The sequence below is a fragment of the Bombina bombina genome, unplaced genomic scaffold, assembly GCF_027579735.1.
Source record: "Bombina bombina isolate aBomBom1 unplaced genomic scaffold, aBomBom1.pri scaffold_466, whole genome shotgun sequence".
Lineage (NCBI taxonomy): Eukaryota > Metazoa > Chordata > Amphibia > Anura > Bombinatoridae > Bombina > Bombina bombina.
The window spans coordinates 83,175-109,607 of record NW_026511052.1 but is presented as its reverse complement, the minus strand read 5'-3'; the positions used below and the strand labels follow the sequence as shown (position 1 = coordinate 109,607).

The 26,433-nt window shown below is 38.4% G+C and overlaps 1 protein-coding gene across 1 annotated transcript in view; it reads left to right on the top strand.

Moving 5' to 3' along the window:
• Positions 1-20,083, top strand: part of LOC128643583 (protein tyrosine phosphatase receptor type C-associated protein) — a 102,597-nt gene extending 82,514 nt beyond the window's left edge. The window contains exons 2-3 of the mRNA XM_053696425.1: positions 11,619-11,683; positions 19,522-20,083. Of these exons, the coding sequence (XP_053552400.1) occupies positions 11,648-11,683; positions 19,522-19,884 (399 nt within the window). The 5' untranslated portion in view covers positions 11,619-11,647 and the 3' untranslated portion in view covers positions 19,885-20,083. The remainder of the gene's footprint in view (positions 1-11,618; positions 11,684-19,521) is intronic.
• The last annotated feature ends 6,350 nt before the right edge of the window (positions 20,084-26,433 follow it).

The window sequence follows — 26,433 nt, the reverse complement described above, 5'->3', positions numbered from 1 at the left end:
ACTTGGGAGCTGGAGTTAGGCCAGAAGTATGGGGCTTTTTTCAGGGTTTGGGTTCTGCCCCTTAGTTTCAGTGAAGGGTCATCTTTATGCTACAGGATACAAAGTCATTTTAGGCAATTGAGTGCTTCCAAGTTTGTGACAACAGATTAGGGAAAGCCCTCTCTTGAGACTGTGCCCCTGTGTACAAAGCAAGGTGTACATAAAGACATGGTTAATGACTTTGGTGTGGAGAAACTCAAGTGTCTTGCACATAACCCTGACCTCAACCCCTTTGAACAAATTTGAATTGGAATGCCGATTGAGAAGCAGACCTTTTTGTCCAACATCACTACCTTACATCACAAATGCTCTTTTGGCCTAATGGGCACAAATTCCCACAGACACACTGTTTTTGTTGTAAATTTAGATGGAGTACTGCTGTTTCAAAGTAAATGTGGTTGGGTAAGGTGTATAGCTGGGAGATTTGCATTAAGGAGGTTAATGTTGTTCTCCATTTGACACTATTTAAATGAAATCCATCCAGTCCTTTATATTAGTGTTTATTTATTGACATGATTTGTATTTAAAATTGTATTGTAGCTCCAAAAGACTGTTCAAATTAGCTGTGTCTTCTTTACTTTGATCTGGTCCAAAGTCTTAATTTTTAGAAGTTGTTCATACCTCTTTTCAAAGTAGTAGCTGATAGTTCCAAGTGCTTACCATGTAAGGTGAACATCTGAACTTGGATTTGATTGTCCACAATTATAGCTCTAGACTAATCAAGAGTTCTACTCTACTTAGCAAGTGAAAAGCAATGGGTTTTCTATCCTAGAATGAGAATAAGTTGATTATTCTTAGAGCATATCACTCACTTCCCTGGAACAGCAATTGTTTGCTTAAAAGGATAGATAATCCCTTTATTACCCATTCACCAGTTTTGCATAACCAGCACAGTTATATTAATATATGTTTTATCTCTGTGATTATCTTCTATCTAAGCCTCTGCAGACTGCCCCCCTTATTTCAGTGCTTTTGACAGACTCCTAAATAACTCCACGGGAGTGAGCACAATGTTATCTATATGACACACATGAACTAGTACTGTCTAACTGTGAAAAACTTTCAAAATGCTCTGAGCTAAGAGGAGGTTTTCAACGGTTAAGAAATCAGTTTGAACCTAGCTAGGCTTAACTTTTCAATAATACCACCAAGGGAACAAAGCAAATTTGATGATAGAAGTAAATTGGAAAGTTGTTTAAAATTGCATGCACTATCTGAATCATGAAAGTTTAATTTTGACTAGACTGTCCCTTTAAGGCACAAATTTAAAGAGACATACTAAAATTCATCATGTGTTGGTTAAAACAATTGCATAAACATACTACCTATGCATTGAATGCCTACTACAATGATTTACACTTATATTTATACAAAGAGAACATAATTGCCATATACATATTTGTTACATATTTTGTATACTAACTTTTTTCTCACGGTGATATGGATTTTATTAAGACACACGTTAAGGACAGGCAAACTAATATTAGCGACTTATGACAAGAGCATAGCTCAAAGCTTTTTGTTTAGCTGTACACTATGGTATTTGAGACCACTTCGTATTGATACCTATATATTTGACCTTCATTGCATTAAAATAAGGTACACTGCTTACGAGCTAATAGTGTATTGCTATGATAGATAGATATATATATATATATATATATAATGCTTACTGATAGTAAAGGTTAATCATAAATATATAGTTGTACTGTAAATGTGGACAGAGCCAGGCAAATTTAAATAAACAGATCGAGGTCCCTTCTCATATTCATTCTTGGGGATTGCTTGTTTGTAAAGTAAACATCCAGAATACCTCTCTTTTATTTAACAATGTCTCTCTGTCTCCACCCCTTTTCCATCTTACTATGTGATCTATGCTCTATGTGATCTATGCCTTGTACAGTGAGAGCAGTAGTATCAGAATCATGCATTTGTTTAAAGTGTCTTGATGCTGGAGTATCTGAGTCTTCATCCTCTAAAATGTTCCAAAAATCTTTCATTCAGGGGTCTTTTGGTTTTCCGTGTGTACTGTATCTAACATATTTGGCAAGTCAAAAGGTACACAATAATGTGTTGTGTTGTAGCATAATTGATGAAAAATTTTTTATATCGTATTCTTGCTGTGTTGCACTGGTATGAAATTACAAGTTTTGCAAATCGGTCTTCTTCATTTGTAGAAGCCTTTTCTCTTTTGAAGCCAACATTTGTTGGGAATAGCTCTCATGTCTGAAGGAGACAAGTAGTTAGCCAGTATACTTCCCTTTCTGAGAATGAAATCACAGCCTTTCTCTACTATGTCCTTAACCACAGGATTAGAGTATAAACTAGGCAAAGACTGTCTGATAATCCTGCATATTTTGTTGTACTCTAGAGCAGTGTTTTTCAACCAGTGTGCCGTGGCACACTAGTGTGCCGTGAGAGATCCTCAGGTGTGCCACAGCAGACTGACAACAGTGTGACATATTTTTTAAACTTTGCTTGTTTTTTACTCCCAGTGCAGGGGTAGTTTGTAGGAGGCATGGCATAACAGCACAATACATACAGTATGTGTGTGTTTGTGTGTATGTGTATATATATATGCTGTATTAGGCTACAATGTGTGATTTTTTTAAAATTTTGGGATGGTGGTGTGCCACAGGATTTTTTAATGTAAAAAAGTGTGCCACAGCAAAAAAAAAAGGTTAAAAATCACTGCTCTAGAGTGTATGTAGTCATAAATTTGGGCCTTTGTCCCTTGAGCACTTTGGGATTACATTTATATTTCAATAATTGCTCCATAGGTATTTGATCCACGTTTTTTTAGCCATATTCAGAATATTCTTCCTATATCCACCTTATTTTAATCTCATAATTGCTTCTGTAGCCTGTTTTTGATATTCAATTTCTTTGGTGCAATTTCTTTTTATGTGTACAAGTTCCCCTTTCGGTATCCGCTTCATTACGTTTCTGGGGTGACAAATTAAATTGCAAAATTGTGTTCCAAGCTGTAGGTTTTCTATACATAGTGGTTTCAATTGGTTTCAATCGGATTGACCTTGCATTCTATTGGCTGATCGGAACAGCCAATAGAATGCGAGGTCAATCCGATTGGCTGATTGGATCAGCCAATCGGATTGAACTTCAATCTGATTGGCTAATTGAATCAGCCAATCAGATTTTTCCTACCTTAATTCCGATTGGCTGATAGAATCCTATCAGCCAATCGGAATTCGAGGGACCCCATCTTGGATGACGTCCCTTAAAGGAACCGTCATTCGTCATTAGTCTGTCGGTTGAAGAGGATGGCTCTGCGTCGGCTGGATGGAAGATGGCTCCGCTCCGGATGGATGAAGATAGAAGACGCCGCTTGGATGAAGACTTCTACCGGATGGAGGACCTCTTCTTGCTCCGCTTGGATGAAGAATTCGGCTCGGCTGGGTGAAGACGACTCAAGGTAGGAAGATCTTCAGGGGATTAATGTTAGGTTTATTTAAAGGGGGGTTTGGGTGGGTTAGAGTAGGGGTATGTGGGTGGTGGGTTTTAATGTTGGGGGGGTTGTATTTTTATTTACAGGTAAAAGAGCTGATTACTTTGGGGCAATGCCCCGCAAAAAGCCATTTTAAGGGCTGGTAAAAGAGCTGATTACTTTGTAATTTAGAATATGGTAGGGCATTTTATTAGTTTGGGGGGCTTTTTTATTTTATTAGGGGGCATAAATTAGGTGTAATTAGTTTAAACTTCTTGTCATTTTCTTTTATTTTCTGTAATTTAGTTGGGGGGTTTGTATTATAGATTAGTTTATTTAATTGTATTTTAGTTTAGCTAATTGTAGTTAATTTATTTAATTAATTTATTGATAGTGTAGTGTTAGGTGTATTTGTAACTTAGGTTAGGATTTATTTTACAGGTAATTTTGTAATTATTTTAACTAGGTAGCTATTAAATAGTTATTAACTATTTAATAGCTATTGTACCTATTAGTTATATTGTAGCTATATTAGGGTTTATTTTATAGGTAAGTATTTAGTTTTAAATAGGAATAATTTATTTAATTATAGTAAATTTATTTAGATTAATTTAAATTATATTTAATTTAGGGGGTGTTAGGGTTAGACTTAGGTTTAGGGGTTAATAACTTTATTATATTAGCGGCGACGTTGGGGGCGGGAGATTAGGGGTTAATAATTGTAGGTAGGTGGCGCCGATCTTAGGGAGGGCAGATTAGGGGTTAATACAATTTATTATAGTGTTTGCGAGGCGGGAGTGCGGCGGTTTAGGGGTTAATACATTTATTATAGTGGCAGGTAAGTCCGGTCGGCAGATTAGGGGTTAATAAGTGTAGGTAGGTGGCGGCGACGTTGGGGGGGGGGCAGATTAGGGGGTAATAAATATAATATAGGTGTCGTCGATGTTAGGGGCAGCAGATTAGGGGTTCATAGGTATATTGTAGGTTGCGGCGGTGTCCGGAGCGGCAGATTAGGGGTTAAAAAAATTTATTATAGGGTTTGCGATGTGGGGGGGGGCCTCGGTTTAGGGGTTCATAGGTAGTTTATGGGTGTTAGTGTACTTTATAGCATAGTAGTTAAGAGCTTTATGTTCCCGCGTTAGCCCATAAAGCTCTTAACTACTGACTTTTTTTGACGGTAGGAGTCTTGTCGGTAGAGGCTCTACTGTTCACTTCTTCCAAGACTCGTAATACCAGCGTTAGGCAAATCCCATTGAAAAGATAGGATATGCAATTGACGTAAGGGGATCTGCGGTAGCCTGGAGTCGCGGAAAGAAAGTTAGCGGTAGACCCTTTCCTGCCTGACTCTAAATACCAGCAGGCGTTAAAAAGCAGCGTTAGGACCCCTTAACGCTGCTTTTGACGGCTAACGCCAAACTCTAAATCTAGGCAATAGTTTTAGTCATGGGACTAGATTACAAGTGTCACACAATTGATAGTGATAAGGGCATTATCTTGGGCTTGGCCTCCCACAAATAATAACAAATACTCTTGTATTACTAGTGGATGGTTACAAATTTTAACCAAAACATATTAGTGCCGCCAAAGCAAATGTGTTTCACTTTCAGATATGTATATGTGTGAAGTGTTTTACGTTTAAGTTTCATTGAAATAGTATAGCACAGAACTAAATGAAGACCTCAAGTGTATTTTTTGCATTCCATCGACTTAGAGCTCAAGCCTTATCTAACATGAGTTTTACTGCTTGGGATCTCTTAATAATAGAAATGAGAGGATGGATAATTGTGGCATTATAGAATTTGGAATACAAGGATTCATTTGTTTTGAAATAAAATATTCTCAATAATCCCTCTATAAGAGGTTTATTGACAATATTATCATCATCTGTATTGTGCAATTAATAGGTCATTAAACACCAAATACATTTTATAAACATAGTATTGAGGTTATTCCCCATCTCCCTCTTGTCATGGGTACTGCTTTGATTAAATCTAGCTTTCACTACATTCCAATGCTGACTTGTTTGCACATGTGCAGTAACTCTCCTTCAGATACCTGCAGTGTAACCTAAGCTCCCTAATAGGAGCACCCATGGTTAGAGGGAGATGCATGAAATGTATTTAGGGCTAGACTACAAGTGGAGCGATCATTTAATGTGCCAGTTTGTGGGCACAAGTTAAATAACCAGCCATTACAAGTGGCTAGTTAACTCAAATTCATTAACCAGAGATCAAACCTCCTAGTTAATGAAATAAATATCCCCTTATTTTCCCCCCAAAACAGTGTAGTGTTAAAGTGAGCGGGTGTGGGTGTTAGAAAAAAACCGTCACTGAAAAGTGACTTTACATAGCGGTCTATGGGGACTGTGTTTAAACTGTAAATATATATGTATATGCTTATATATGTATATATTTATGTGTTATGTGTATATACACATATAAACACATAAATATATATGTATATGCTTATATACGTATATATTTATGTGTTATGTGTATATACACATATAAACACATAAATATATATGTATATATTCATATACATATATATTTTAAATATGCTGCCCATCGCTGCACGACTTACCTCCTTCACTGCGCTTGTTTCTCTGCGGCATCTTTTGGCATCATAACAAGGTTCCCACTGGAGCCTATGGAAGCGTGGACGCAATTTTTATTCGTAATACCAGCGCACATTTGCTTTTGCCGTGCAAATATTGCGCTCGCAAAAGTGCAATTTTAATTGTTAATTGCATAACAGATAATTGTACAGCCCATTTGCACATTTCTCCACAGATTACCGCAGTTTAGTAGTTAAGTACCACCGGAGCAGGGGATTCTGGGTTATAATCTGTAAATAAGCTTTACAAGGCCTCACTTTTTTACTTCTGGTATCCATGTTTAAATGGACAGTAAACACCAATTATAGATAATTTATTTTTTTACCATTTCCCAGTTTTGCATAACCACTGTTATAGAAACGTTTTACCTCTGTAATTACCTTGTATCTAAGCTTCTGCAGACTGCCTCCTTATCTCAGATCTTTTGACAGACTTGCATTTCAGGCAATTAGTGCTGACTGTTTAACAACTCCACGTGCATGAGTGCATTGTTATTTATATGAAACACATGAACTAAGGCCCTCTAGCTGTGAAAAACTGTCAAATGCATTCAGATAAGGGTTTAGAAATTAGCATATGAGCCTCCCTAGGCTTAGCTTTCAACTAAGAATACCAAGAGAACAAAGCAAATTTGATGATAAAAGTTAGGGGGTAAAACATATGTAGCTGGCGGTGGGGTCCGGGAGCGGCGGTTTAGGGGTTAATATATTTATTATTAGGAGTTAGAGGGGGGATTGCGGATAGAGGGGTATACGTGCCGGGCTATGTTTGGGAGGCGTGTTAGACGGTACAGGAGATTTAATACTATAGTAAGGTTTTGTAGGCGGCGGCAGTTTCTAAAGTGCCGTAAGTCACTGGCGACTCCAGAAATTTGTACTTACGCAGATTTCTGGACATCGCTAGTTTGTCAGACTTACGGCACTTTAGCATCTGACGGCGCTGTATATGAGATAGCTCGAGTTGCGAGCTGAAACTACGGGTGGCGCAGGTTTCCACGCTTGCGCCGAAACCTGCGCCGTATATCGGATCGCGCCCCTGGAATTTCTTTCACATTAACTAACACACCCACTAAGAGCAAATAAATACCACAGTTGACACAAGTTGACACAAGGTATTTTGTCACAATAGACAAATAATATTATTAAAGATAACACAGAGATACAGAGGTATTAATAGAAACGTCCAGACTCATAGCTGCTAAAGCGCTCCCCACCCCCACTGGATGAAGATGGAAGTCCGGACTTAAAGGGACACTAAACCCAAACATTTTCTTTTATCATTCAGGTAGAGAATACAATTTTAAACAACATTCCAATTTACTTCTATTATCAAATTTCCTTCATTTTTTAGATATCCTTTGTTAAAGAAATAGCAATGCACATGGGTGAGCCAATCACATGAGGCATCTATGTGCAGCTACCAATCAGCAGCTACTGAGCCTATCTAGATATGCTTATTAGCAAAGAATTTCAAGAGAATGAAGCAAATTAGATAATAGAAGTAAATTAGAAAGTTGTTTAAAATTGCATACTCTTTCTAAATCATGAAAGAAAAAATTTGGGTTTCATGTCCCTTTAAGGAACTGTGAGTATATTTTTTGGGATTAGTGTTATTATTATTTTTTTTTGGGGGGGGTGTTTTTTTTTTAGATTAGGGCTTTTTTTATTTTTTAATGGGCAGCAAAAGAGCTGATTGTCCTTTTAAGGGCAATGCCCATACAAATGCCCCTTTAGGGGCAATGGGTAGCTTAGTTTTTTAGACTTAGTTTATTTTATTTTGGGGTGTTGGTTGGGTGGGGTGTCAGGGGGTACTTTGCAATTTTTTTGAAGGTAAAAGCTGATTGCTTCCGGGCAATGCCCTACAAAAGGCCCTTTCAAGGGCTATTGGTAGTTTATTGTTAGATTAGGGGGTGTTTTTATTTTGGGGTGGCTTTTTGTGTTTTATAGGGGTATTAGATTAGGTTTAATTTGTATTATTTTGGATAATTTAGTTTATTATTTTTTGTAATCTTAGATTTTTTTTTATTTTTGTAATTTTAGTCTTTTTTTGTAATGTTAGTTTTATTTTATTTTTTCGTATTGTTAGGATTTTTTAATTTTGTAACTTAGTTTTTTTATTTTTCATTTTTTTTTTTTTTTAAATAGTAATGTTAGGTTTTATTTATAGTTTAAGCTTAGGTTTTGTTTTTTTTCACAGGTAAATATTTATTTATTTAAAGGTAGTTATATTGTAACATTAATTTAAAGTTAGGGGGGGTGTTAGGTTTAGGGGTTAATAGTTTAATTTAGTGTGTCGCAATGTGGGGGGAGGAGGCGGTTTAGGGGTTAATAGGTTTAGTTTAGTAGTTGTGATGTGGGGGGCAAGCGGTTTAGGGGTTAATAGCTTTATTATAGTAGTTGCGATGTGGGGGCCAGCGGTTTAGGGGTTAATAGGTTTAGTAGTTGCGATGTGGGAGGTGGCGGTTTAGGGGCTAATCACTTTATTATAATAGATGCTATGTGGGGGGCCGGCGGTTTAGGTGTTAATATGTTTATTTAGGTGTTAGCGATGCGGAGGGCAGCGGTTTAGGGGTTAATCACTTTATTTAGTGTCGCAATGTCGGGGGCGGCGGATTAGGGGTATTTAGACTAGGGGTTAGGGTGTTAAGTTTTTACATAGTTTTCTTGTCCCCATAGACATCAATGGGGATTGCGTTATAGTGATTGCTATTCCGCGATCGCAGGTGTTAGTTTTTTTCTAACACTTTCTCTCCATTGATGTCTATGGGGGTTTGGAGCATAACGCACCATAATACACAACACAAGAAGGTTTTTCTATGGAAAGTGCAATGCCGCTTAATTTTAGTGTTATTTAGTCAGCAGGCTTAGCGCACAACTTGTAATCTTGGTGACTGTTAGCTGTGGATTTCTGTGGAAAAATGGGATTAGGGACGGTACAAGGATATGTTGTGTGTCACTATGCTCACAGTGGAGAGGTTTTCCCCCTCATCTTTTTCACTCACCATAACTCATTTTGAGAGTAGTCAGGATGCCCTACACATACTTCTTTATGCAGCAAAAACAAATCTATTATGTGCTGTATCAAGTAGATGATAATAGCTGTTAACATTTTATTTCTCTTGCTATCCTGCTATGCTTCAAATTCAAAATATCAGTAGCAAAGAGAATATTTTTAAAATGGATATTAGAAGAAAAATGTGAGGCTTTCTGAAGCTCATTTATGTATCTGCCCAGAATTGCTTACTCTGATGGTAACAATGTAAATTGTGGCTCCCCCTTGAATTATTGTCTTAAAGGGACATGAAACCCCAAAAAAATTCCTTCATGATTCAGATAGAACATACAGTTTTAAATAACTTTCCAATTTACTTCTATTATCTAATTTGCTTTGTTCTCTGGGTATCCTTTGTTGAATTGTATACCTAGGTAGGCTCAGGAATTAGGAGCTAGCTGCTGATTGGTCTGCTAGCTCTCAGTAGTGCATTGTTCCTCCTTCAGCAAAGGGTATCAATAGAATGAAGCACAATTGATAATAGGAATAAACTGGAACTTTAAAAATGTATTATTATTATTATCATTTATTTGTATAGTGCCGCCAAATTCAGTAGCGCTGGGTACAATGATAGGGGTACACAATGACAAAGATTTGTGATAAAATGCAAAACATAACAAAACTAAATGAATCTTGTACAGGAGGAAGAGGGCCCTGCTCCGGAGAGCTCACAGTCTATAGGTTTAGGGTGCAGAGACATAAGGTTGGGGTAGCTTGTTACATGGGTTGTATTTGCAGCAGTGAGTCAGGCAGTTCATGTACATGTATTAGTTTGGTTCGGATGCGGGATGGAGGAGAGTTGGTACGCCTCTATGAATATGTGAGTTTTCAAGGAGCGTCTGAAGCTATACAAGGTTGGAGACAGTCTTATGGAGCGGGGTAGAGAGTTCCAGAGGACAGGAGCAGCACGTGCAAAGTCTTGTAGTCTTGTAGGCGGGAGTGTGACGTAGAGATAACAGGAGTGTAGAGATGTAGGTCAGAGGGTAATCGAAGAGGACGGGATGGGGAATATTTCCAGATGAGAGAGGAAATATAGTTGGGAGTTAGACTGTTGAGTGCTTTGTAAGTTAGGGTTAATACTTTAAATTGTATTCTGGAGTGTATGGGGAGCCAGTGTAGAGACTGGCAGAGCAGAGCGGTGGATGAGTCTAGCAGAAGCTTTCATAATAGATTGGAGGGAGGAGAGGCAGTGTTTTTGAAAGCCATTTAGGAGTAGATTGCAATAATCAATGTGTGACAAAATGAGGGAATGAATAAGTATTTTTGTTGTTTTTTGAGTAAGGAAGAGATGAATTCTAGAAATGTTGCGTAGGTGTGAACGGCAGGATTTGGTAAGCGCTTGTATATGTGGGTTGAATGTGAGTTCTGAGTCTAGTGTGACCCCAAGACAGCGGACCTGGGGGGAGGTGTTGAGAGTAGAGTCTCCAACCGTCAGAAAAATGTCAGGTGTCGGATGTCTCGAAGAGGGGGGGATAAGAAGCAGCTCGGTTTTGGACAGATTGAGTTGGAGGTAGTGTGAAGACATCCAAGAGAAAATTGCAGAGAGGCAAAAATGTATTTACTATCTAAATTGTGTAGGAAAAATGTGGGTTTCATGTCCCTTTAATATCCAAAGTTAATACTTAAATCACTGCTTGATACAAAATAAACATCATATGGAAAATGATTTGCATCTCTTTTGTACATAAAGCTACTCTCTCCTGATGCACATGTTGACACTGTACTAAGAGCATTTTATTTTCTTGTCCACCCCCTCATCAGGGAAAAAAAATCAGGATTCCCATGCTAACTTTAACTTATTTTTAGACTGGTCTGGACCCTTCTTGTTATAAATACATAGGGGCCTATCTATCAAGCTCCGAATGGAGCTTGATGCCCCTTTTGTCTGGCGAGCCTGCACGCTCGCCAGAAACAGCAGTTATGAAGCAACGGCCACAAAGACCGCTGCTCCATAACCTGTCCGCCTGTCCGCCTGCTCTGAGCAGGCGGACAGACAATGCCGGAAATCAACCCGATCGGGTTGATTGACACCCCCCTGCTGGCGGCCCATTGGCCGCGAGTCTGCAGGGGGCGGCGTTGCACCAGCAGCTCTTGTGAGCTGCTGGTGCAATGCTGAATACGGTGAGCGTATTGCTCGCCGTATTCAGCGAGGTCTGGCGGACCTGATCCGCACTGTCGGATCAGGTCTGCCAGACTTTCTTAAATAGGGGCCATAGTTTTAATCTAAGATGTGTAGCTCATTTATAGGAAAATGTAAATAACTATTTATTGGGTTGCATGTGAAGTGGACATTACATACATGTTTTATGCTATTGCTGTTCACATTGCCACCTATATTAACTCTTACTGCTTTTTATAACCTCCACTTGTTTCTATTTTATAGTTAAATCTCTTGATAATGTTTCTATAGTTCCCCCTGTCATCCCTGCAAATTGTTCTTACATGTTTTCTTCTTCCTCTTTACAGGAATGTTAAGAATATCTGGATAGAGGCAAATGCGTTTAGTGATGGAAATAATTATAAACAACAAGGTGAGATATAAAATGAAAGGTGTTATGTGTGGTTTCATTTAAAATAGTGAATAAATAATATTGTGTTAGGGATTATAGATATAACAGTATACTGTAAAATTGTTTTTCCCTTAATGTATTTCCAATGACTTGTTATACCAGCTGCCGAGTATAATATGTATGAGAAATTGCATTTTCAGGTTTATTTGTGTATATGAAATTGCTGGGGTTTTGCTTTGAAACCACAACCTATTATAATGGGTTAAGCTTGCAGGTAATATATCTCATAATGAAATAGCTTTGTGTACACACACACACTTGCATCCTTATCTTATATTTCTCTGTAAACCAAAGCCCAAAACTTAGGGGCTGATTTATCAATGCTTCAACTGATAATACGCTGGAATCTCGCGTCAAATTAGACGCAAAGGTGATCCGCCATAGTTAACAAAGCGTCAAGATCGTCAAATGTTGAAATGTGTGGCGTAATATACGCTCCCGTGATATCAATCCGATGCAGATCGATGCTTGTGTTATTCGAGCAGAATACTGATCATCCGCCGTCACATTCGACTCTATTTGACCCTCTTGCCAATTTATCAAACATTCAACAGGTATGCTCGCATCTATTCCGATGCAGTCTACCTATTGTTCAAACCGCCACCCTTGAGGCCGCGAATGCCATAGAAAACAATGGGAGTCTGAAAACACAGAAAGGTTATGTTCGATGCTGCAAGACAATGAAGCATTTTAGATAATAAAAGTAAATTAGGGAGATGTTACCCTACTTATGGATTATGTTACATCTTTTTCTTTAATTACAAAGCTAGGGGACAATATTATTGCTCCAAATTTGGTGCGAAGTATTGCTCCAAATTTGGTGCACTAGTAGATATAGGGATACAAATGAAATAAATACATTACATAATATAGCCAACTTACTTTTTTTTTGGTAAATCTATTTGCACCATGTTAAACGCATGTAATACAAGTCCCACTCTCCACTTCGCACCCAATTAGATGCAACACTTTTCGCACTAAATTTGACGCAATACTTAAACTCCTAAACAACCCACAAACTGGTAAAGTTTTCCACAACTTCTTATTGGTAAATGCATAATCATGTGATTAATGAAATCTGCCAATCTGATTGAAATATACGTTTTCTACTATCACTAACGAATTATATTGCTCTATACTTGAGTCATTGATCACTCATCAGAACTTGTAAGTGCCATTTGTTACATTATGTATTATACTTTGAAAGTATGTATATGTGAAATTAGTATTAAAGATAAACATTGATGATGACTTTAGGCCACAGAGTGTAATATTTCTGACAATGATTTTAATAATCAAATGAAGTTTGATTCAATATAATCTTAAACTGATAGCTCAAAGGGATAGTCTACCTAACATTAAACTGTCATGAATCACATAGAGCAGAAATTAAAATCACCTCTTTACTGTCATGCTATTTTTAGTTTTTTTTCCTTCTCTTGAATTCCATTTTCATTAAGAAATGTCATCTTAAATGCCAGCCCATTTCTTAAATCCTTGTGGGGTGGTGTTTAAAACTAATAAATACAACACACAGAGAAAACCCAGCACTCACTTACAAGCTCTCAGCTAAGATTTAAAAGCAAAAATGGAAAGGTTAGTCACCGCATCTGGCCAAATGGGACAAGCTCAGGTACCACGTCAAGGTCCTTTCCAATACCTGAGACCCTAAAACAGCCACACAATGCAAGCTTTCAAATCCAAACAAACTGAAAACAAGGGAAGGGTGCACAGGAATATGTAACCACCCTAGACATATACAAAACACGGAAGGGAACTGCACTCTCATACCGGACCGGGTACACATCCAATGACCCTGCAACATGCTCAGCCCTGGGTGCCACTGGCACTCACAGGAAGCTGTGCTGTCCCCAGAGCCACAAGCAGTTAACCCCAGACAGGTCTGGGTGCAAGAACCATAGGGAAAATTACAAAACAAATTAATACAACACACAGAGAAAACCCAGCACTCACTTACAAACTCTCAGCTAAGATTTAAAAGCAAAAATGGAAAGGTTAGTCACCGCATCTGGCCAAATGGGACAAGCTCAGGTACTACGTCAAGGTCCTTTCCAATACCTGAGACCCTAAAACAGCCACACAATGCAAGCTTTCAAATCCAAACAAACTGAAAACAAGGGAAGGGTGCACAGGAATATGTAACCACCCTAGACATATACAAAACACGGAAGGGAACTCCACTCTCATACCGGACCGGGTACACATCCCATGACCCTGCAACATGCTCAGCCCTGGGTGCCACTGGCACTCACAGGAAGCTGTGCTGTCCCCAGAGCCACAAGCAGTTAACTCCAGACAGGTCTGGGTGCAAGAACCATAGGGAAAATTACAAAACAAATTAATACAACACACAGAGAAAACCCAGCACTCACTTACAAGCTCTCAGCTAAGATTTAAAAGCAAAAATGGAAAGGTTAGTCACCGCATCTGGCCAAATGGGACAAGCTCAGGTACCACGTCAAGGTCCTTTCCAATACCTGAGACCCTAAAACAGCCACACAATGCAAGCTTTCAAATCCAAACAAACTAAAAACAAGGGAAGGGTGCACAGGAATATGTAACCACCCTAGACATATACAAAACACGGAAGGGAACTGCACTCTCATACCGGACCGGGTACACATCCCATGACCCTGCAACATGCTCAGCCCTGGGTGCCACTGGCACTCACAGGAAGCTGTGCTGTCCCCAGAGCCACATGCAGTTAACCCCAGACAGGTCTGGGTGTAAGAACCATAGGGAAAATTACAAAACAAATTAATACAACACACAGAGAAAACCCAGCACTCACTTACAAGCTCTCAGCTAAGATTTAAAAGCAAAAATGGAAAGGTTAGTCACCGCATCTGGCCAAATGGGACAAGCTCAGGTACCACGTCAAGGTCCTTTCCAATACCTGAGACCCTAAAACAGTCACACAATGCAAGCTTTCAAATCCAAACAAACTGAAAACAAGGGAAGGGTGCACAGGAATATGTAACCACCCTATACATATGCAAAACACGGAAGGGAACTGCACTCTCATACCGGACCGGGTACACATCCCATGACCCTGCAACATGCTCAGCCCTGGGTGCCACTGGCACTCACAGGAAGCTGTGCTGTCCCCAGAGCCACAAGCAGTTAACAAATTAATGTGTGTTGTATTAATTTGTTTTGTAATTTTCCCTATGGTTCTTGCACCCAGACCTGTCTGGGGTTAACTGCTTGTGGCTCTGGGGACAGCACAGCTTCCTGTGAGTGCCAGTGGCACCCAGGGCTGAGCATGTTGCAGGGTCATGGGATGTGTACCCGGTCCGGTATGAGAGTGTAGTTCCCTTCCGTGTTTTGTATATGTCTAGAGTGGTTACATATTCCTGTGCACCCTTCCCTTGTTTTCAGTTTGTCTGGATTTGAAAGCTTGCATTGTGTGGCTGTTTTAGGGTCTCAGGTATTGGAAAGGACCTTGACGTGGTACCTGAGCTTGTCCCATTTGGCCAGATGCGGTGACTAACCTTTCCATTTTTGCTTTTAAATCTTAGCTGAGAGCTTGTAAGTGAGTGCTGGGTTTTCTCTGTGTGTTGTATTAATTTGTTTTGTAATTTTCCCTATGGTTCTTGCACCCAGACCTGTCTGGGGTTAACTGCTTGTGGCTCTGGGGACAGCACAGCTTCCTGTGAGTGCCAGTGGCACCCAGGGCTGAGCATGTTGCAGGGTCATGGGATGTGTACCCGGTCCGGTATGAGAGTGCAGTTCCCTTCCGTGTTTTGTGTGGTGGTGTTTAAAACTAGACTGCAATCAGGAAGGCTTACACAGGTGCAGAGAGAAAACTGTCCCAGCTCTTAAAATATCCATTGATTGCAAATAAATACATATAATACCTGATTACATGTTATATTCACAATTATTCTTGCTCAGAATAATTATATATTTACACTATATACATATAGTGGTATAAATGAAAACAGAGATATGAAATACAACATTGTTTAGAACAAAAAAAATAATTTATGGACATGTAAATTTGTTTGCAAAAGATTTCTGACATAAGACACACATATATATATATATATATATATATATATATATATATATATATATATATATATATATATATATATACACACAAGTATGTGCAAAGATATATGTACTAATTCTAGCATTAATATTCATTTAAAAAAAGAAAAAAAATCATGAGATAGGCATATGATTTCTAGAAATACAAATACACATTAATTTATGTGAAAATATATATCAGATTTTTGTATAACAAATTAATAAAAAAAATAACTTTCTATGAGATATTATTGTTTGTTCAGGTATAAATCTAGCTATTTCTTGGATATTAACAGATGAAAAATAAAAGATTAGCTTTAGAGAAATGTGCTTGTTCATGGACAGTAATGACATGGTATAAATAAAGTTGGAAAAAACTGAATATCCGCGACATTGATGACTCTTATTTATCAACAGTTCGATGCTCATCTCGCTGTACTTGACGCGCGTGTTTTTGACAGACTTTTTAATAAATGAGGCCGTCATATGTAGATTTGCGGCAGCGATGTCTGGCGAGTGTATTGACTCCATTGAATGCGTTGAGATTGACACAATGATAAATCGGCCCCTTAAAAAGAACAATGGAAAATTATCATTTTATTAGTTATCGTTTCCCCACCAGGGACAGTCTATACCTTAATTGTTATGGTTTATTTAAATAGATAGATTATGCCTTTACTACCCACTCTCCAGATTTGCACAACCAACATTTTTATCTTAATATACTTTATAACATTTAAACCTCAAAATGTCTGCCTGTTTCTAAGCCACTACAGACAGCCTCTTATCACATGCTTTTTTGTTAGCTTTTCATAACAGAAGACTGCTAATTCATGTGTGCCATATAGATAACACTGAGCTCTCTCCTGTGGAGTTGTGCAGGACACAGCACTAATTGGCTTAAATGCAAGTCAATAGATAATAAATAAATAGCCATGTGATAAGGGGGCTGTCAGAAGAGGCTTAGATACAAGGTAATCACAGAGGTAAAAAGTACATTAATATAACCATGTTGGCTGTGCAAAACTGTGGAATGGGTAATAAAGGGATTATCTATTTTTTTAAACAATAACATTTTTGGAGTAGACTGTCCCTTTAACTCCAGTAGAGCTTACAGCTTCCTTCACAATGCGACCCTGAATCTGTTCCCCCATTGTGCACCTAAAAAATAGATTCTTAATTAAACAAATGTGACCACTGGGTCAACCAAAAGCACCTAAAAGAGTGGTTCTTAATTATTATAAAAATGTCAAGGCAGGATCAAGCAAGTTGCATATATATCACCACGTGTCACTTTGCCGGTGGTGCCCTTCTAAAAACATGTCTTACAGTATTTTCTTTGTTATAGTTGTGTAGACCCTTCCTTAAACATGTATTTAGTTATATTCATTGTTGTGTGGGGCCTCCTTTAAACATGGCTTTATTATTCCCGGTTCAGCCAATTAGCCAGGTTTGCCACTAACCAGTCGGGATTTAGGGAATTACTGTTGGACATTCCCAGTGGATGCCAGATCAGTTTTCTTGTTTAATATTGCGCACCAAACCAGCTTGTCTGTTTTAAACTGTCTTGTTGAAGCTGCCTTGCTGCAGGATCAACCAGATAGTGCCTAGTGTAGTTTTATTATTTTACATCTATTACATTATTTATTTTGTGCCCATAAAGTAAAAAGTACTGTATGTGTTGTGACCATAAGTAAAAACATAACATATCCTTTATAATAGTTGTCAACTAGAACAGAGGGGAGTGGTCATTGTGTGCAGGTTGCAACTTACCCCCAATAGGCACTGCCATGACCTTGAAAATGTCATTATCATAGTTGTGAACAGTCCCAAATCTCCTGGGATTTTGCTTTTTGTCTCATGTTTATTTGTCCTGGCAACTGTCCCGGAGATTCAGACTCTTTGGCCGGCCTGCTGCTTCTTGGATCTCAGACATGCAGCTCAGGGCTCTGCAAGTTACAACATTCTGTGACTTCCTTTAATTGTTCCACTGTCAGCTGCTCCAGTGCTCCCCCTCCCCACCTCCACTCCTGTGTTCTAAGCAGCAACCTAGTGAATCAACAATGCCAGTTAATGGGTGGTCTCATAGCCCATTAATCTCATGCTAGAATACCACTGTCTACCATTTTGGTGATCTGATCACTGATCTGACCGATGGGATGTTGTACCAATGGGAATTCCCCTACAGTCAATATAATTTACATAATTACAATTGGCTAGTAGCTTAAAACTCTTGCTTTTAAAAACTTTTGGTATTTTATAAAGCTTGCAGTTGCTAAGGTGTCTTTTAAATGCTGCAGTTAGCCTATATACATTGATGACAGAAATGTAAAGGAACATGAAAAACCTACATTTCATGATTTAAAGAGGATACATGTTTAAAAAGTTCCTAATTTACTTGGTTCTCGTGGATATACTTTGTTGAAGAGAATATTCTCTACAACAAAGTATATCCACGAGAACCAAGTAAATTAGGAACTTTTTAAACATGTAGGTAGAGTGTACGTGTCTAGAGAACTGTATGGCAGCAGTTTTGTAAGAATGATTTTCAGCACTAGATGGCAGAAATATTGGCACAATGCATCACAATGTTTAAAAGCATTTTTGCAAAACTACTGCCGTATAGTATTCCAGCCACATGTACATTCTTGAGCCTACCTACCTGTTTTTCAGCAAAGGATAATTAGAAAACAAGCTCAATTTAAATATAGAAGTATTTGTTTTTAAAGTATGCGCTCTATATGAATAGGAATTAATTATTTAAATTCAGCACTAGAGCAGCAACGCAATTACATGGAGCTATCTGAATATTTCTGGTGAGCCAATTACAAAAAGACAAATTTATGTGGCCACCAATCAACAGCTAGCTCCCAGTAGTGCATTGCTTCTGTTGAGGAGATGTACATATTATTTTCAACAAAAGTACCCAAGAGAGCAAAATAAATTTGATAATAGAAGAGAATTTAAAAAAGACTTGCTCTACCTGACTCATGAACGTTTAGAATACAGTAAGGCTAAATAATACTTTTTTTTGTGGTGTATTGGAGTGGTCATGGCTATGCAATCCATAATTGGGCGTGGCTCTGCTCTTAAGTGTCCCTGGATTTTTTTTTAACTCTAACTCAATGGGGCATATTTATCAAGGTCTGATCACAAGAGCTGCTGGTGCAACGCCACTCCCTGCAGACTCACGGCCAATGGGCCGCCAGCAGGGGGGTGTCAATCAACCCGATCGTACTCGATCGGCTTGTATTGTGGCGATGTGTGTCCGCCTGCTCAGAGCAGGCAGACAGGTTATGGAGCAGCGGGCTTTGTGACCGCTGCTTCATAACTGCTGTTTCTGGCGAGTCTGAAGGCTCACTAGAAACAGGGGCCATCAAGCTCCTTACGGAGCTTGTTAAATAGAGCCCTATGTATGTATCCCCAATCTGCCCTGGTAGACAGGCCTGCCTGTCTTTCTCCCCAATTTCTATTAATCTATGTTCCACTAATGTGCCCGGGCAACTGGGCTGCTTCCTTGGATGCCCAACTGGGCTGCAAAGAGCTAACACTGTGTCCTATCCACTGCCCATGATATTAGGCTCATTCCTTTCTGTGACTTTGTTGTCCACCATGACGGTACAGAATTTCATGTTTGTATAGCTGAGTGTGAAGTTAGTAGTGCTGTGTGGTTGTTGTATAAAATACAATATATGTACATTTTAGAGTCATCACTTTTTAAAAAGAATGTGTTTGTCTTGCAGCTGCCAGCATTATTATGTGCCTGGTCCTCGCTTATTTTGACTTTCCCAATGGCCCTCGCAGAAAACAACATAAAGGAATCTAGCTCTAATAGCACTGTAACAGTGGTATTGCTCACACTTTTGCTCTGTGTGCTCTGTGTGTTACTCATTCTGGCATGGAAAAAGCTAATCCACATAGATGGAGGAGAAGATTATCATCCACAGGTGTTGTGGGGGAAAACACAGACACTGGTGCAGCAGACTGTGAACCGCTTGACCCAGAGAGAGGAGGAAGAGAGAAGTATAGCTGAAGAGGAGAGAAATTCAAGAGATGAGGAAATGCCAGAGATGCACGAGTTGGACCCTCATATCACTGCACTATAAGCTGAATAGTGCAAGTCAGAGGAAGGTCCTGTTACATCAGCTTTTCTAACATTTCTATAACCATTACCCAAAGCCGTCTGCAATGTTTTCTGTTCATCTTGCATGTAAACATAACATTTGTTTCTTTCAGAACCAAAAATAAAAAATACATTTTTTACTGACCGCTGTTCCTAATGGAATGGCAAATAATACTGCCTAATCTCTGGCTCTTTGTTTGCTCTTGGAATATTAGTGTCCCCTAGTTTAATTTATTCTGCACCACACATAATTGCATTAGATAATAATTTAAAATGACGACTGATCCCAATTAAACAGCTACTTTAAAGAATTTATCAATTTTTTAACAGGTTGCTTGTCTGGAGTGGGAGAATCGTCCACCTTTTAAAAGCACTTAACATCTTCTATATTAGTGCATGAATATGCTTATGCCTGAAAGTAAAGAACATATCCTATGACAGGAGGGGTGTCCTAAGTTTCTGAAAATCCATCTTCAGAACAGCAATCATTAGATTCAAATGTACTCCGTTTCTCTGCAGGGTCGCTGCTATAGGATGTCCCAGATGAGCTAAAAAGCTGTGACGGATCACCTTCTGCCCATTGCATGCATCCTCAATCAACTGCTGGAAGCATGACAGCCATCCTCTTAGTAATAGCAGAGTGTATATATAAATATTGCTTAAATTTAGTAGAGAGTTCAGTAGAATGTTCTGGGTTATAGCCTCGGCAACCTTTAGACCCCCTGGACACTCTATCTAAAGGGCTGCACTGCAAAATCCAGTCTAGATTCTGCTCACATGTGGGATCCCACAGAACTATCCGTACTATCAGTAGATCATCCCTCCAAAGGATCAGAGACCTGAGCTACACAAATGTGCTCCATTATAGAAGTGTAGAATAATAGAAATACAGTGTGGGTAAATTGATATTCTGTCTGAAAAGAAAGAATGCACAGAAGCAGTATAAAATCTCTGAGGGGAACTGTTGTCAGATAGATAATAACAACTAAACTGAAAAACCTGTAAGGGTAATCAGTGAGGTACAAGCCGACCTTTAAAACATCATGTGTACATGTTCATGCTAATAGATGGTGGGCTATGAAGCTGAAATGAACTTACTTGTCAACACTTTTGCCTAGTTCAGCTGCAGATGACAGCTTTCAGTAGATTGGCCCAGCCGAGGCAGTACAAGCAGAGTGCTAAGGATCTTACAAGGTAAGGAGCAGCACACTGTAGACCAGGGATTGGCAGATTAAATCAGTACATACACTGTCCCTTTAATGTATATAGTTTTCAACCTATACAAATCTAAATACATTTACAAAAAACTCCATTTGAACTTAAAATTAACCTTATTAAAAAGGTGACCCAATTAACTCCAGCAACCATATTCCTGAATTCTGTTTCTTGCCAGAAATGAATCAACTAATTTTTTATTTTGAAATATTTTTATTTTAGTTTTCTATTTAGAACAAACAATAACAATTTGTAAACAATTACATTGTACAGTATATCAATGTTGTTACTTGTATTAATACAGGTACAATAATCACACATGGCTAGATTACGAGTTTTGCGTTATGAGGGGTGCGGTACTAACTTGCACGTTATTGTCACCGCTCATTTACCTACAGCGCTGGCGTTAAAAGACAAGAAGTGAGCGTAGAGCAAAATTGTGCTCCATACCGCACTCCAATACCAGCGCTGCTTAAGTCAGCGGTGAGCTGGTCGTACGTGCTCGTGCACCATTTCCCCATAGACATCAATAGGGAGAGCCGGCTGAGAAAAAGTCTAACACCTGCAATAAAGCCTCAGTAACGCAGCCCCATTGATTCCTATGGGGAAACACATTTTATGTTTACACCTAACACCCTAACATAAACCCCGAGTCTAAACACCCCTAATCTTACACTTATTAACCCCTAATCTGCCACCCCTGACATCGCAGACACCTACATTATACTTATTAACCCCTAATCTGCCGCTCCGGACATCGCCGCCACCTACATTATACTTATGAACCCCTAATCTGCTGCCCCCAACATCGCTTACACCTACATTATATTTATTAACCCCTAATCTGCTGCCCACAACATCGCCGACACCTACATAATGTTATTAACCCCTAATCTGCCGCCCCAACGTCGCCGCCACTATAATAAAAATATTAACCCCTAAACCGCCGTACTCCCGCATCGCAAACACTAGTTAAATATTATTAACCCCTAATCTGCCGCCCCAACATCGCCGCTACCTATCTACATTTATTAACCCTTAATCTGCCGCCCCCAACGTCGCCGCCACTATACTAAATTTATTAACCCCTAAACCTAAGTCTAACCCTAACACCCCCTAACTTAAATATAATTAAAATAAATCTAAATAAAACCTACAATTAATAACTAAATAATTCCTATTTAAGACTAAATGCTTACCTATAAAATAAACCCTAAACTAGCTACAATTTAACTAATATTTACATTGTAGCTTGCTTAGGGTTTATTTTTATTTTACAGGCAAGTTTGTATTTATTTTAACTAGGTAGAATAGTTACTAAATAGTTATTAACTATTTACTAACTACCTAGTTAAAATAAATACAAATTTACCTATAAAATAAAACCTAACCTAAGTTACACTAACATCTAACCTAACCCTACAATTAAATAAATTCCCTAAATTAAATAAAATTAACTAAATTCAAAACAATTAGCTAAATTACAAAAAAAAACCCTCTAAATTACAAAAAATAAAAAACAAATTACAAGATATTTAAACTATTTACACCTAATCTAATAGCCCTATCAAAATAAAAAAGACCACCCAAAATAAAAAAAAACCTAGCCTAAACTAAACTACCAATAGCCCTTAATAGGCCTTTTGCGGGGCATTTCCATAAATAAATCAGCTCTTTTAACTGTAACAGTTAAACAGTAAAACCCACTACCCACACAACCAACCCCCCAAATAAAATCCTAACTAAAAAAACCTAAGCTCCCCATTGCCCTGAAAAGGGCATTTGGATGGGCATTGCCCTTAAAAGGGCATTTAGCTCTATTGCGGCCCAAAGCCCTAACCTAAAAATAAAACCCACCCAATGCACCCTTAAAAAATCCTAACACTAACCCCTGAAGATCCACTTACCGGGAGAAGTTTTCATCCAAGCGGCAAGATGTCCTCAACGAAGCCGGCAGAAGTGGTCCTCTAGACGAGCAGAAGTGGTCCTCCAGATGGGCAGAAGTCTTCACCCAGACGGCATCTTCTATCTTCATCCCTCCGACGCGGAGCGGCTCCATCTTCAAGACATCCGGCGCAGAGCATCCTCTTCAATCGATGGCTTCTTGCTGAATGAAGGTTCTTTTAAATTACATCATCCAAGATAGGGTCCCTTAGATTCCGATTGGCTGATAGAATTCTATCAGCCAATCGAAATTAAAGGTGAAAAAATCCTGTTGGCTGATGCAATCAGCCAATAGGATTGAACTTCAATCCTATTGGCTGATCCAATCAGCCAATAGGATTGAGCTCGCATTCTATTGGCTGATTGGAACATGCAGCCAATCAGCCAATAGGATTTTTTTAACCTTTAATTCCGATTGGCTGATAGAATTCTATCAGCCAATCGGAATTCAAGGGACGCCATCTTGGATGACGTAATTTAAAGGAACCTTTATTCAGCAAGAAGCCGTCGTTGGAAGAGGATGCTCCGCGCCGGATGTCTTGAAGATGGAGCCGCTCTGCGTTGGAAGGATGATGATAGAAGATGCCGTCTGGGTGAAGACTTCTGCCCATCTGGAGGACCACTTCTGCCCGTCTGGAGGACCACTTCTGCCAGCTTCATTGAGGACATCTTGCCGTTTTGATGAAGACTTCTCCCGGTAAGTGGATCTTCGGGGTTAGTGTTAGGATTTTTTAAGGGTGTATTGGGTGGGTTTTATTTTTAGGTTAGGGCTTTGGGCCGCAATAGAGCTAAATGCCCTTTTAAGGGCAATGCCCATCCAAATGCCCTTTTCAGGGCAATGGGGAGCTTAGGTTTTTTTAGTTAGGGTTTTATTTGGGGGGTTGGTTGTGTGGTGGTGGGTTTTACTGTTGTGGGGGGTTGTGTGTATTTTTTTACAGGTAAAAGAGCTGATTTCTTTGGGGCAATGCCCCGCAAAAGGCCCTTTTAATGGCTATTGGTAGTTTAGTTTAGGCTAGGGTTTATTTTATTTTGGGTGGGCTTTTTTAATTTTGATAGGGCTCTTAGATTAGGTGTAATTATTTTAAAGATCTTGTAATTTGTTTTATATTTTCTGTAATTTAGTGTGTTTTTTTTTTGCTCCAAGTCATTAATAAAAATATTAAAAAGAACAGGGCCCAGTACTGATCCATGGAGGACTTCACTGATTATTTTTGTCCAATCTGAGTAAAATACTCGTTGCTCCCTGTCTTTTATCCAGTTATTTATCCATGACCTAACATTTTCAGCTATTCCCAGTCCCTTCATTTTTTAATCTCTCATGTGGTACTGTATCAAACTCCTTTGCAAAATCTAAGTATATCACATCAGCTGATTCCCCTTTATCTGTATTTTTACTTACTTCCTCATAGAATCTAATTAGATTAGTTTGACATGATCTATTTCTCCTAAAACCATGCTAATTTGAACTCTTAATCTTGTTTACACAAATATACTTGTCAATATAATCCCTTATAATCAGCTTTACACCAGTCCTGGGGTACTTTGCCTGGTGATATTGAGTCTTAAAAAATGTTGTCTATAAACAGTGCTAAATTCCTGTAAAGCCCTTGGGTGTATTCCATCTGGGCCTGGAGTTTTATTTACCTTAATATTATCCCGTTGTTTCCTGATATCCTCTAGACATAACCCAGTTAATGGTATGGGCTTGTATGTTCTAGTTTGTTTCAAAGTATCCTCTATTGGTTCATCTCTTGTAGATACTGAAGAAACCCTCAATGCATTTTAATGTACCTATATTGTCCTTCTTAGATTTGTTTTGCCATTTATGAACTTAAAAAACTTTTTAGGCTTTGACGTTGGCTAATTTGATTGCTTTTCTGCATGCTTTGTTACATTCCTTATAAATGCGGTATGTTGAGTCTGTATTTATCGCTGTATATATGTTAGATCTAACAAAACAACTGACTGATTATACTTTTCATCCAATTTTTTAAAGGTGGGCTGATGACAGGTTAGCCCCCCCCCCCACCAAATAATTGTTAAAGGGACAGTTAAGTCCAAAAAAAACTTTCATGTTTCAAATAGGGCATGCAATTTTAAACAACTTTCCAATTTACTTTTATCACCAATTTTGCTTTGTTCTTTTGGTATTTTTAGTTGAAAGCTAGACCTAGGAAGGCTCATATGATAATTTCTAATCCCTTGAAGGCCGCCTCTAGTCACATGATTTTGTATTTGCTTTTCACAGCAGGGGAGAGCTAGTTCAGGTAAACCGTATAGATAACATTGTGAGCACGCCCGTGGATTGTGGCAGACACTGCACTAATTGGCTAAAATGAAAGTCAATAGATAATGAATAAAATGTCATGTGATCAGGGGTCTGTCAGAAGATGCTTAGATACAAGTTAATCACAGAAGTAAAAAGTATATAAATATAACTGTGTTGGTTATGCAAAACTGGGGAATGGGTAATAAAGGGATTATCTATCTTTTAAAACAACAAAAATTCTGGTGTTGACTGTCCCTTTAATACCAACTTTTGCTTGTTAGATCTAACATAATAAACACTTGATCTAACCTGATCTAACAAAGATCTATTAGCCTGAAATATTTTTTGCCTGAAATTTTTAAGTGGAGGGCTAGTCCCCCAATTTCATACATAACATCTCTGTAATTATATTGCGTCTAACAAAAGAACGGACTGATCATACTAGAACTAACAAACATCTATCAAATTATATAACTTCTGTCCAATTTTTATTATGGGAGCTAACATCTCATACTAAATGAATATGTAGAAGCTCAGATGATATGATTTTTAATACCACCTTTTGCAAGTTAGTTCTAACATTTTCAACATTTGAACTAAACTAATCTAACAAATATCAATCAGCCTGAGTGATTTTTTTTGTCTGAAATTTTTGTTTGTGGGGCCAGCACCCGCCCCCCCCCCCCAATTCAATATCTGATATTGCTGTAATTAAGTTAGATCTAACAAAACAATTGACTGATCATACTTGATCTAACAAATATCTATCAAATTAAATAACTTTTCATCCAATTTTTGTTAAGTGTGTCTGATGACAAGTTAGTCCCCCCTCCATATAATTGCTAATACCAGGTTTAGCTTGTTAGATCTAATATAATAAATACTTAATCAAACCTGATCTAACAAATATCTTATTAGCCTGAATGATTTTTTCATCTGAAATTTTGATGGGGGGGGGGCAGCCCCATAATTTAAAACCTAATATATCTGTAATTATGTTAGATCTAACAAAACAAATAGCTGATCATACCTGATCTAACAAATATCTATCAAATTAAATCATTTTTTGTCCAATTGTTAGATGCAAACTTTTTACTAAGTGGT